The sequence below is a fragment of the Enhydra lutris genome, unplaced genomic scaffold (assembly GCF_002288905.1).
Source record: "Enhydra lutris kenyoni isolate GAN:26980312 unplaced genomic scaffold, ASM228890v2 scaffoldscaffold21, whole genome shotgun sequence".
In the NCBI taxonomy this organism is placed as follows: domain Eukaryota; kingdom Metazoa; phylum Chordata; class Mammalia; order Carnivora; family Mustelidae; genus Enhydra; species Enhydra lutris.
Genome location: NW_019154105.1, coordinates 10,741,949 through 10,755,795, shown reverse-complemented (window position 1 = coordinate 10,755,795; position 13,847 = coordinate 10,741,949). Strand labels below are relative to the sequence as shown.

Here is a 13,847-nt window from a genome sequence, read left to right as displayed (position 1 = left end):
TAGCTAGAGATCTCAGATTGTGATATTGGAATACACCGCAGAGATTTTTGGAGAGAATGTGTTGGGGACTTCCTCTATGTGTAGAAAGATCGGTTTCCTCAAGATGAGTCCCTATAGACTTAAGAGGTCAAGAAATTGGGTGAGATAATTTTGGAGAAGTCATTTTCTGGAAATCTGTTATTTTCTAGGTGAGACAGTTTCTCCTCTTGTATAATATACAACTCATTCAGCTTTTTATTCATCAGTCATTTGTCTTCTGTCTAAATATAACGCTTTAAGAATTGCCTGCCAGGGTGGCAGAAGGATATAATGACCTTTCTCCCAATCTCTTCATCAGTCTAGTGCATGACACAGCTAAGAAGCAGATGAATAAAATAAACTCATAATTCTCTTGATTTCTATTGTCTTGCTTAGAAAGAATATGTACTCAGGTGGAGAGAATGTTCAGATGAATGGGGACACACCCCATGATGGAGGCCACGGAGGAGGAGGAGGGGGACACGCAGATTGTGAAGAATTGCAGCGAACTGGACGGTAACTGATGGATTCTTTTGACATTCATGATGAGGCTCTCTTGAGATCTTAATTTCCCTTCATCTTCCTATTGGCATTTGAATCACTGGCCAATAGACCTTTATATTGATTAGTCACAGGCGCTAGGGACACAACATTGAATTAAACAAAAACCCCATGTCCTTTTGGGTCTTCCTTTGTAGGAGTGGGAGACAGACACTAAGCAGGTGAAAATACCTTGTGATGGTTTTCTGGGGGAAAACTAAAGCAGAAGTAGGGAGTTTAGTGATGGGAGAAAGGTATTCCAATTTAAATAGGGTGGTCAGAGAAGGCTTTGCAGAGAAGTGTAGCCTGTGAGGAAAGTCCTGAAGGTGGTGTGGAGACAGACCCAGCAGATTGGGGGTGGGGAGAGGAGACAGCAAAGAGCCTGTGGTATGTGGTGGGTTGGCATCCAGGCCATGAAGTGAGAGAGGAGGTGTTAGAAAGTCAGCGGGCCTACAGGTGGGTGTGAGTGAGTGGCCACAAGACAGCCATGGGCCTGTCTTCCTCATTTGGCTTTTGGGATTCCATCTCTTCTCTGTACGTTTACTTACTAATGGGGAACGTGTTATAGACATGAAGGACCCACAGATCATGGTCTTCCTAGCCTGCAGTTGGGGATTCAGGTTTTCCAATTGCTTTTGTAAGTCTCCTTTTATGATACATCTTCCTTTTCTTTGCCCTGTTAGATTTTCCATTTTCTTTTGGATTAAGTAAAATTTTAAGTAGGGTACTCATTTTATGAAGATAGAACTTTTTAAGGACATCAAGGGTTTTTTTGAAACACAAAAGTATGCCTTTTTAATATGCAGTTGAATCCAAATAAAATGATTTTATTCCTCTGATGACTGCTTGGGTTTCTCTCTGAAATTGAGGGGACATTATTTCCCTTCCCTTTTTTCTTAAAGAATAGAGAACACAAAACCTTCTCTCCCCCTATTTTTTTCCTGAATAGTTCTTCACAAACTATTTTTAGTATGAATATCCTTTTCATTTTCTATAGGTATGAGTTCTAGGATTCAACTTCTTTCTCTATTTGTTTATTTCAATATATGAAACATTTTAATAGAGGAAATATGGATTTCTGAATTCCTTGCTTTATCTGCTGTTAACTTTACGACTGCTTTTACAAAGTGTAGGTCACTAGGAAGATCAGTTTTGATAATGATAAATAATAGTAATTATGATAGGATTAATACCTTATATATGTTTTCTTTGACAGTTTAAAAATAATTTTATGAAAATGAGCTCATTGGCATGCAACATATAGAATTATATCATGTCTTTAAAAATTCAACTCCTTCATTTAATAAATAAATAATAGAATTCCATGCTTGTATATTTCCCTTCTTCCTAAATGCACTGAGTGTGTGCAGCATGCCCGGTACCATGCTCAGCCCTGTGCCTACCAAGAAAACGGAAGTAGACCACTGAGGGCAGTGAGGGCCAGAAGCCCCTCCGCCTACCCTCCCCGCCGCCAACAGTCCTGATAAAGTATGATAGCCTGTGGTGGAAATCTGAGCTCTAAGTGGAGGGTCAGGACTTCAGAGAGCTGCTGAATTAGGAGGGTGGGCCTCCTAGACGGCAGGCAGGTCATGGGGAAAGCTGAGATTTGAGGTTTGGTTGGGAGGATAGGTGGACCGATGCCCAAACAAGGCCGCTGACCTATTCATGTATCATGTGGAATGCTCTTCCTCCTTATACTGGCCTGACTTCCTCCCTTCATTCCTCTGGGACCTTATCCCAAAGTCCCCCACTTGGAGGTCCGTTCTGGCCACTCTAATATTTCAGCCATTGCTTCTCTAGCACTTCATAACCGTCTTCCCCACTTAATTTTTACCTTGATTTTTAGCACCGTGAATTTGACTTCTGTTGTCTGTCCGCCATCTAGAAATCAAAATCCCTGCGGGCAGGTGTTTGTGTTGTGTCATTCCCTGGTGCGTCTCCAGCACCCGGAGTCGGGCTGGGCGTATCGGAGGTGCTCAGTAAACACTTGTGGAATGATGAATGGGGCCGGAAAGGAAACTATGGCAAGATTATAAAGGGCCTTACATGCTGTGCTCACACGTTTCTCTTCAAACAGTGAGAAATTTTAATTTATCTACACAATTCACTCTCGTCTAAAAACCAACTGTCTGTTTTTTAGGGAATGTGACACCCAATTTAGTGACCACAACAGAGGCAGATAGAAGAAAATGTATTCTACAGTTTTCTGGTTTTCCCTGAAGTGGTTAAGTAGAGCTTGTTGATTCAAACACTTTGAATACAAATTCTTTGTGGCTTCATAAGTTATCTCTGGGTTAATTTGATGGCAATTTGTTTTACATTGTCACATGTTTGCTTTCTCCCTGCCCAGGTTCTGTGGTGGACTAATTAAGGACATAAAGAGGAAAGCACCATTTTTCGCCAGTGATTTTTATGATGCTTTAAATATTCAGGCGCTTTCAGCAATTCTCTTCATTTATCTGGCAACTGTAACTAATGCTATCACTTTTGGAGGACTGCTTGGGGATGCCACTGACAACATGCAGGTGGGTTTGGTTTGGGGGAAGACACAAATAGTACAGCCCAGATTGCCTTCCTCACCCCTCCAACTCAGCGAGGAGCAGATGGCCTTTCAGTTACTCAGCGTGATTTTCTTTCTTTTGCTGGATGCTGCATTTTACTTTGCTTCTGGCCTGCTGCTATATTTCCAGCATTTTAGTAATTACAAAAATAGCTCGATGAAATCTGGCTTGAGTCACAAGTGGGGAGAAGAAGGAAAGGAAATGCGGATATACAATTCTGTTTGGGCAAAAGCATCTCAGCTGCTTTAATTTTGTGCGGGGCACCAGGTTTAGATCTCCTACTACCTTGAGCGCACAGACCATATTCTGTTGAACTTGATGAACACACTCTTTCTGGGAATGTGTGATTAGCTTCATTTTACACATGAGCAAACAGTCATCAAAAAATTGAGTGATTTGCTTGAGGTCTAATTTGCATATCTATCAGTAGAGCTCAGCTTTAAGGAATGGAAGTTAAGAGTCCTTTCTCCTGTTCTTGAATCTGCCCGCCATTAAGCTGTGAAGACCCTGGCTTAACTTAATTTGTACAAAGCACAGTTTGTTGGTTACTCTGCGGGTGCCATTTGCCTTCCTTTTGTGTCAGTAACAGCTAAAGTTTTTGTGGTAGAAAAGATATATTGGATGCTCTCTATGAATCAGAAAAGTACGTACAAAGCTAAGAAAAAAATAAGCGTTGTGCTAGGTGCTGAATACGGAGTAGTGAGTGAAGCTGGTATTTTGTTTTTCTAAGGTCTATTTGAGAGAGAGAGGAGAGGGCTTGAATATTTGAGCAAGCATGTGTGGGGGAGGGGCAGAGAGTTTTCAAGCGGATTCCCTGTCCAGCGTGGAGCCCCAGGACCCATGAGATCATGACCTGAGCCTAAACCAAGAGTCAGTCACTTCACTGACTGAACCACCCAGGTGCTCCTGAAGCTGATATTCTTATGAAAAGAAGCAGATTCAAGCCCTTTCCAAACCCAGTCCTTCTACTCGAGCTTATTATTGATTAACCTATGTGACATTCGTCAGTGTTGCCAGCCAGCTTATTAAAGAAAAAAAATACAGCTGATTCCAAAAGATTGCTTTTCTTCTGCCTTTGTTTTCTTTTCTGTGCATCTTCATGCTTTAGATTCTGCCAAAACACAAAAACGTGATGGAGAGGACATAGGACATCTATGTTGGCCCAAGTGACAAGGGGGAAGTCACTTTAAACCATTGTATTTAGTCAGTGAAGAGCGTTTTTATCTCTTAACCCTTATCTGCTATCACATAGCACATCGACCCAAAACCTAGAGGCTTGAAACAGCCACTTTATGCTTCTCTCAGGTTTCTGGGGTTGGTTGGCGGACTCATCTGGGGTGGCTCCCTCTTTGGCCTCACACATTTGTAGTGCGGCGGCAGCTGGGGTTAGAGTCACCCAAAGGCTTCTTAGTCACAGGTCTGGTGCCTAGATTGGGATGTCTGGAAAAGCTGGGGACTAAGGACTCTGACCATGACTTTTCCACGTGGCTAGCTTGGCTTTCTCATAACTGGGAATGTGGTGACCCTTGAGAGCCCATGCCCTGTTGGAAGGGGCCAGTGGCTTCTCAGCTTTGCTTGTTTTCATGTGAATATGTGCTCAGTATGATTTCACTTTCTGATTTTCAAAAAGAGGCTGAAAACTCAAATCTTCTTATGTGAAATTTAGTGATTTTTTAAATATTTGGAGCTAAATAACATTTAAAAAAATAACATTACACTGGCCAGGAAACGCTTATGTGTTATGTCCCCAGGAGAGACCTGCCGTGTGGGGAATAGAAACCAAATGTGGTAGGACAAAAAGATGAAATATACTGATGGGGTGTTTTTCCCCTTATTCATAAGATAAGAATGAATAAATTAAACTGTAACAGTGATGTCAGTGATAGTATTTTTTAAGTCTGCTCTATATCCAGATTGTGCAGTTTTCTTCCTCCAAGTGATAGCATAATGATAACTAAATCAGATTATTCAAGAAAACAAGTGGAGAAGAGAGACTGGGGAAGCACCATGAGGCCAGCACGAAGAACGTAAGACAGGCAGCCACGTTAGGAAAATGAAAGAAAGCTGTGATTTTGAGAGAGTGGCAAGCTAAGTTCTTTCTGTCTTTCAGAATAGATGGAGACTTTCTTGTGCAGATAATTTTTCAACATGTAGCTTTCTGTGAATGTTCTTTTCATAGAGATGGAGAAATTACAACACTTCCTAAATGTTAATGAATTGGCTTTTTAAACTGAGTTGAACCCCTTTCCAGCTTCATAAGACGTAGCTTTAAAATGCCGCATCTGAGATGAGGAAGAAATCTGTTAAAGTCTATTGTTGATCTCTCCGAGGTGAATTAATTTCCATATATGCAAGTTTGGGAGAAAGTAAAGGATTCTGTTGTATAATATATGCAGTTATTGTGGGTATCTCGTCTGTGAGGAATGTCATGGGATGGGCCTTGCTGGTAGAGTAAGCAGTTTTCTGAGTTCTGCAGCCTTTAGGAGAAACATAAATGCTTTCAGCTCATCAGAATGCTAGGTTGTCTGCTAAAAGGACCATTTGCTGGGTGTCACTCCTAGGAGGTACTCCTATATATGTAATATTAATTATAATGAATATTAATTATAATAAAATACATGTATGTTTCATATTCCCATATATAAATTAATTCAGTGAATCAGCTTCTAACCTAGGAGGATATTTGCCAGACATATTCTACTTATTTTATTGATAGATTTTGTAACCCCTATTGATAATTTCACTGAAACTGTGAACTCAGTGTTTTAGGTCTTTGGAAATATTGAAGTGTCTATTTTTCTCTCAGTTCCTGTCTTTTTCTTTGAAGAACGTATTGGGCAAGTACTGCGATTTGGTACTTGGAGAAGTCATGGTGGGTGGCAGAAACACTGAAAAAGAAGGATAAGACATTAATGATTGTTAATATATATTTGTTGAACTGAATAGTCTATAATCTCTTTCTTTTGGGGAAACTAGTGCTATTAGTGAAGGTGTATAGAGCCAAGCTCTGGATTTATAGATCTAAAATGATCTGTATAACTGGAACTGACTAGCTAGGGTGCCACACTTCCCCTCCCCAACTCAGTCATTTTACAGTGATTTTACATATCCCAGTATTTTAATAGGAAACATTTTACCTGTAGTCATTGTTCTAGATTTGCTTGCAGTGGTAGATGACTCAGATTGAGATTTTTATTGGTTTTATCTATTTTAGGGACTAGAGAGTAAGGTGACTTAATGTGTTGGAAAGCATCTCAGTACTGAAAGAGCATGTCCTTGAGTATACAGAAGTTCTGATGCTCTAGCAGGAGAAATCTTGACGGGGCATCAGGACAACAAAATATTGTATGGATTTGGTGCTAAGTCTCAGATCATTTCCCAGGTGCATGGCAGAGGCTGATTTATTCCTTTGCAAATATTTATTGAGTCTCTACTGTGTGACAGACACTCTTTAAAGTGCTGGGGATACAGATAAGTGATCAAAATAGATAAGAATCCCTACTCTGATGGTGTTTACAGTCTAGGGTGTTGATAAGGCATTCTTTTTCTGTGTCCCCAAGAGGTACCAGTAGTGGAATGTAGTAGGCTTATTTAGGGGATAAAGTCCCCTTGGTCTATTTGCTTTTCGAAACACTAGATCAAGACTAAGCAGAACATTGGCATAGCCTGAAGTAATCTTCAGTTATATCACATGCCTTTATAATGTGGCAGCGGGTTATTCTGAAAAGCCCAAGTAGCTCAAATGAGTCAACCGAGAAGAGTGTCCTTGCTTTTAAAGGCAGACAGCTCAGAGATGGTTCACAAATACGGCCTTCATTGTCAGGCTACAAATAGACATGGGTGCTGGTGCAAACATGTTGTGAAAACACAGATGAGTCACTGCACTGTTGTTGTTTAAGCAAACTCTTCTGCCAACTTCTGTGCAGGAGGTCTTGCCTGCTCGAAGACAGAAATTTACATTAAAGCATTTCTTTCAGAGCTGAAATCTATATATGTAATATTAACTATAATGAATATTAATAGTAATAAAATAGATGTATGTTTAGTATTCCCACATACACACTTGTGTGTCTGTCTATTTTCACATCATTAGAAGCAGATCTTGGGAGCCATATGGATCGTTTCCCACGGACCCAAGTTGAAATGGAACTGTCGAAGCTACAGCGGCTTCCATTATAATCAATTGATAATGGCCTCCTAGATGACTACAAATTTCCCAACTTGGCACACTCATTGGACCCATCAGGCTGCTCTGAGAGGACTCTAAGGCTTTCAGAGGGTGTGTTCATTGATTCCTTAGGTATAGACAGTAAAGTTTAGCTTGGGCCTCTGGGTTGACTGAACCACTTGGCCAAGAGTTGGCCTTTAGATTTATCTAGGATCCAGCCCTGGCTTGTGCCTATTTCCTGTTCCTGTGGTTCAACAACAAAGGACTAGAGCATGTGGTTTCTGAGGTCCGGGAAACATGCAACACTCTTATTATCCTTCTCAGTCCATCCCACTGTAATAATGCTCTGGTCCCCTTGCAGTACTCTGAAGTAAACAAAGGGTTTTCAGCCTCACCATCCTAGAAGCGTGTCCTTTCCAGAACTCAGCTCTGTGACCATGCATCCAACTCACGGCACTGCATTGATATTCTTGGTTGCCAGGCGGGCTCACTGTTCTGTTCTTTGAGATACGTGTGATTAAATTGTTAAACATTGATTTAACAAATATTTATGGATAGCTTAGTCTATGGGCAAGTTACCCATACAGCGAACACTTTTTGATACTCTGTGGCAAGTCTTTGTGTTTTTTAAAGTTGTTTTTAGCTTTATGGAACACAGAAAAAAAAAAATCTTTTAGCTCAAATCCACATTGTTGATTGTGAATGACTGAGTATAGTCTAGAGTGAAGAAAGTAATTTTAATTTCTTTCCCCAGAGTAAATATAATCCTATTTTCACAAACCTTTTAGCAAAAGGATATAGTCAGATTTTTAGAATTCTGTGAATTTTGTGATATTTATGGAGCCTAACAGAGCACATTTTAAGGAAATTTGTCTCATAATAAGGAACATTTATAGCTGGCATCTCCAAATTTAAAGCTTTATTTTAACATACTGCTGTGCTGAGAATATTTAATCAATCTGCTGAGGTTGGAAATGTATCATTTCTTCTTCATATAGATCTTCTGTAAGATAGACACTTCTTTATGAAGTTTATCATGTGTACTTTATAACAGCAATTGCTTCATTATAGTGAGGAAAGTATAGGAATTTCAGCTTCCCTAAATGTTGCACTTGGGCACCAAAATGCATTTCTTTCTTGAGGTGGAAATGGAAGGTGATATGTTAATCTGCCTGAAATAGTCTTTCAGAAACATAGGAGAGTTTTTTAAAAGTTAGGGAGAGATAGTCTGTTGGAATGATATAGGTGAGTTGTTTGGGTAGTCAAAACAAGTGTGTATTGGAGTGCCTGGGTGGCTCAGTTGGTTAGGCATATGCCTTTGGCTCAGGTCATGATCCCATGGCCCTGGGATGGGCCCCACATCAGGCTCCTTGCTCAGCAGATAGTCTGTCCCTCCCTCTCCCTCTGCCTGCCATTCCCTCTGCTTGTGCTCTCTCTCCCTCTCCAATAAATAAGTACAGTCTTTAAAAAATATAAATGTGTATTAGTGACAAAGTAAGGGGCTCCCATTGCTTTCTTGCCTCAAATGTGTATGCTGGCTGTTCCTTCTCCTAGGAAGGAACTTAGCTAAAGAATTTACTTCACTTCATGTACAAGTTCTGAATTAAGCCTGTTTGATTAAGGTTAAGTCAAATGTAACCAAATTTTTCACTTACCAGAACATATTTGGTTGGCTTTTCAACTGAAAGACCTTTGTCAACTCTGTTTTCTTGGTGATTAGAAGAGGATAGTGATTTGGGCAGGGTGGTGATCCCAAATGTTGTGACCTTCTAAAACTACCTTGTGTTTGTCTTGAAATTATTTTGAAATACCTTTATTTTTAATAAGATACAATTGTGTTGTAAAAAATTCAAACAATGCAGAAAAACTACAATAAAAAGTAGTTTGCCCTTAAACTCATCACTCAGAAATAACCATTATTAACATTTTCGTGAACATCTTTTGTGTATCTTGCGATGCATGTGTAAACAGGTAGATTGATGTGTAAGAGTGTATATAAATGAGATCATATACCTGCTGTTTCATAACGTGACTAGCTTTTCATGGAAGTTCTTCCACTTTAGTGTGCATCTTGAGCATTATCTTTAAGACTGCAGCTCTTTATACACATGATGATGCATGTCCTATAATTTACCTAATAAATCCCCTATTAGTACATTTTCAGTTTTCCCAGATTTTTTCATTTATAAGCAAACTTTGGTGTTTAACTGTGTTTTCATTCTTTGTAATTTTCTCCTTAGAGTAAAATCCCTAGCAGAATGTTTGCAGGATAGGCTTATTTTATTTTTTTATATTTGTTTTAAGTTATACTCACAGAAGGTTATACCGGTTTATACTTCTACCAATAATGGACAAGAGTGCCCACTTATATGCACTCTTGCAAAAACAAGATTTTGTCCCCTCTTCTCATTTTTGCCATTCAGTGGGTTGAGAATGATACCTCATTCATAGTCATTTCAAATTTCTTTAACTTTTAGTGAGGGTGAATATCCTTCTGCATTTTTCTTGACTTGTCAATTGTTAATATACTTGTTTGTATTTGTGTCCTTTGAATATTGTCCTTTTAGGCATTTGTTTTTTTCCTCATTGACTCATAAGAACTCTGTATAATAATATATTTTCTCTTTTCTTATCAGAAATATGACAAATATATTTTCCCAGATCTATCCTGTGTCTTTTCACTTATTTTTGATTTCTTTCACTATACAGATATTAATTTTTGTGTAGTCAAATTCTTTAATCTTTTATAGATTTTATTTTCATTATATACTGAGAGAGGCTTTCCTGGTCCAAGATTAGAAAAATATTTACCCACATATCTTAGTACTTTTATGTTTTCATTTAAATTTTTATCCATCCGGAATTGATTTTTTGTGTAAGGTTGTCCTAGCATTTGATGTTTGGGCACTTCAGATGATCCAGGCACATAATCATAGCTCTTCAAACCAAAAAATATCATAGAGCCTCCCCACCTTGCCCATCCATTCTATCAGCCTTGGAGTTGTGGCTCTTTGGTGAAGGTTTTGGCTCATACTTTTCTTCAAGCAGGGAGCTAATTTGTCTTTCAGCCTTACCTCTTTCTTCAGTTCTTGCTGGGCAGTGTAAAGAGAAATCCTGTTTATGGCGACAAAGCACTTTTAGGCAGAATAGATGACAGTAAGGGTTTCACAGCTGAGATCTGGCAGGACAGAGGTCACTGATGTATGGGCTATAGCTACACAGGTGAAATAAACAATGAAGGCTGGTTCTCCAGTCTTCTTCCCCAGTGTAGATGAATGGTCTGTGTAACTGGACCTTAACAAATGCTATCAGGTGGTTCTGATTTGGAAAGAGGAAGGGAGATTTTTTGAATGGGTGCTCCTCAAATTTGAGCCATATGAGAATCACCTGGGGAACTTTAAAAAAAAAATTCTGATTCCCCAGGCCAGATCTTCAGAGATCTTGACTTAATTGTTCAAGGTAGAGGTAAAGAATCAGTCTTTGGGTTTTTTTTCTTTAAAAAAAAAAAAAAAAAAAAGCTTCCCGTCTAATTGTCATGTGACCCAAATTTGATTTAGAGACTTGCATTATTTCTTCACTTTACTTCTAATCATGTGGCTTGGCTTTCCACTGGGGACCTGCCATCAGAACTCCTGTAGATAATTCAGGTCCGCCTGCCTATTTCCAGTGGCTATGTCTAAATGGCATTAGGCTGTGTCATTTTGTGTGTGTGTGTTTTTTTTTAAAGATTTTATTTATTTATTTGGCAGACAGAGATCAGAAGTAGGCAGAGAGGCAGGCAGAGAGAGAGGAGGAAGCAAGCTCCCTGCGGAGCAGAGAGCCCGATGCGGGGCTCCATCCCAGGACCCTGGGATCATGACCTGAGCCGAAGGCAGAGGCTTTAACCCATTGAGCCACCCAGGCACCCCTGCGTCATTTTTTTTTTTTTTTTTTTGGCTAACTTTCAGATTCAAAGACGGAGCTAGAGATATTTAATTTTATTATTCAACATTCTACACAGTTTGTATAAATTACCACAAACACGGGCTGAGGTCTCTTTTTATGGTTAGAAACAGTTGAGTTTCTTTTGAGAAGCTTGAAATATTACAATTAAGTCAGTGAATACTTTATCATTTACTGCCACCAAAATATTTTATCTTCCAAGTTTTACTTGGTTGAAAATTGTCAAAGACATAGAAAATGTTTTGTTTGCTTGGGCAGTTGTGCTGCTTGTCTCCTGTTACTGCTGTCCACACTCCCTAAATGGTTGTGATGATTATTCTAAATAATGAATTCCTTAATGAAAAAGACATAAAACAAGAAGGGTCATTCTTTAGTGTTCTGTGAAGATACTGAATTGCAGTAAAGTCAAAGTTGACAGCATAATTTTTTAAAATTTTTAATCTTTCATCATCTTTTGAATGTGCTTGTTGGACATTGGTGCTGACAGGCATGGTGGCCTTGGGTCCCTGATCACTGGTGGCTCCAAGACCTAAAATGCTGGTGTTACCAATTAGGGTTGAATTTTGTTTTGTTTTGTTTTTAGGAATCTTGTTCTTATGGTCCAACTTCTTTTATGCTTGATTTTTCTATCATGGACTTGTGCTGATTTTCTTGGCTGTTTTGTAAAATAAGGACCATCTTTGGTTTAACTTCAAATCCTGATAGAAGCAGAAAGATGTTCATAAATTGTTTGGGATGTGGGTTTTGACTTCATGGCTGTAAAGTAAAACAAACTATTCTGTCTTATTATAGCTAATTCCATGTGTTTAGTAACACAAGGAATGAAAAGAAGCAACTTTCAATGGCTGTAGTGTTGTTCCTGAAGGCTTCTGTTGATTTAGGATTTGTTTGGGGAAATATTGAAGATTTAAAGAGGTCCCCCCATTTCTTCTGAGGACTAGTCTTCATTTTTTTCCTTTCATGTCACTCCTTTTGACTTTCTCCATCTTTTCCCTCTTTTGATGAAAAGAGGAATAATAGAGGCAGGCTGGGAAAAGAAGGGGATGAGAACTAGAGAAGGAAAGAAAACCCATGTTTTATTGTATCTCTATTCTTAGCTCTTTATCTATGATTGTCTTTCTTAGTCCACATAATTTGCCTGTGAAATAGCAATTGATTTACAGAAGAGAGAATTAGGTTGTGGAGAGGTTGGTGACTGGTGGACCTGGGATTTAATTCAGATATCCCCGACTCCAGGATGTTCTGTTTATGCCGAGCCACCTTGAGCAGATGTTGGAAATCAGCTTTCTCTCTTCTATCTAAACAAATACCTTATGTTTGTGTTACTGTTCATAAAAAATGTATTATATATTAAAGACTATGCTAAACATTTTACATGTATTATCTAATATGTATAACAACTGTTATATCTTAAAGTCATTGATTGAGTAAATGGTAGAGCCTAGTCTCACTTTGAGATGTTTTTTGACTTCAGAGTCCCTTGTTAAACTGTGTCAACCCCGTGTTTCCTACATGAAGAAACTAGAATCGACAAACTTTAAGTGATATTCCAAGATCGCCAGCTCTTTGGTGACAGAACAAAGTCTAGACTCCAGATTTCCTGACTGCTGGTTCTTTGCTCATTCTGCTCCTCAGCGGCGGGGGATTCTTCATCAGAAATGGAAGGAGATGAAAGCCTAAGCAAAATGGAGCTGGGACACTTTGTGCTGCCTGATTCCGCCACACCTCAGAGCTCAGCCACACGCAGTCTCGTGAACTGAATGAAAAATAATAGAGGCAGGGAGAAATCAGGGTTAAAAGTGTCTCTATGAGTTGCAGCAATTAAAAATACACACACCTACATATTATTTTCCTTTTTTAATCTTCATGAACCCTGAATATAATAAATCAGAAAAGGGGTTTCTGATAGTTCACCTTCTAAATTGCTTCAAATTCTAGTGAGTTGAACTGGAGTTATTCAGTGCCTGAGATTATTTTTAAAATTTCTGTATTATCAAGAGTAACATATCAAAACGTGGTGAAAATAGTTCCTTTCTCAGAATGGCTGCAAGTATCTCTAAGTTTAAGCAAGTTTCCAGTGCAGTGTATATAATAAATCACCTGTCTCTGTTTCAAAATTGTCAGCAACAGAATGGAAACTGTAGCACTTACCAAAGGATCAAGTACTGAAAGAAAAATAATCTGCCTTTTAACAGTCACATGGTTTCCATAAATCAAAGCCATTTTTTGGAAGAAATTCATTGTTATCTTTACTGAGTGAGCAACAACGGCTGTTGACCTTCGATTAAGTGGAACCTAGGGTGTGATTTGTGTATTTCTTCTTCAATTCCTTGAGATTTCCTTCATGCTTACAGAGCACATGGGAGGATAGTGCAAAGCCTCATAGGAGGAAGAAAAACAGGAAGGCCCCCGGAGACCCTGTGCTTGCCCTCAGAGAGATTAATAGCAATGTCAAATCAAGTACAGAATTCTTTTTTTTTTTTTTCAAGTAGAGAATTCTGAATCCCGCCTTTCTTTTTTCTTCCTTCATGTTCTTTCTTACACCCAGGCTGTACTGTATTTTGATCCTGCAGTAGCCATGGGAAATAGGTACTTTCCCGTGCTTGATAAAGAATGAT

The 13,847-nt window shown here is 39.0% G+C and overlaps 1 protein-coding gene across 1 annotated transcript in view; it reads left to right on the top strand.

Moving 5' to 3' along the window:
- LOC111148909 (solute carrier family 4 member 4) overlaps positions 1-13,847 on the top strand; it is a 348,265-nt gene that overhangs the window by 243,669 nt on the left and 90,749 nt on the right. The window contains exons 11-12 of the mRNA XM_022505690.1: positions 415-534; positions 2,909-3,083. Of these exons, the coding sequence (XP_022361398.1) occupies positions 415-534; positions 2,909-3,083 (295 nt within the window). The remainder of the gene's footprint in view (positions 1-414; positions 535-2,908; positions 3,084-13,847) is intronic.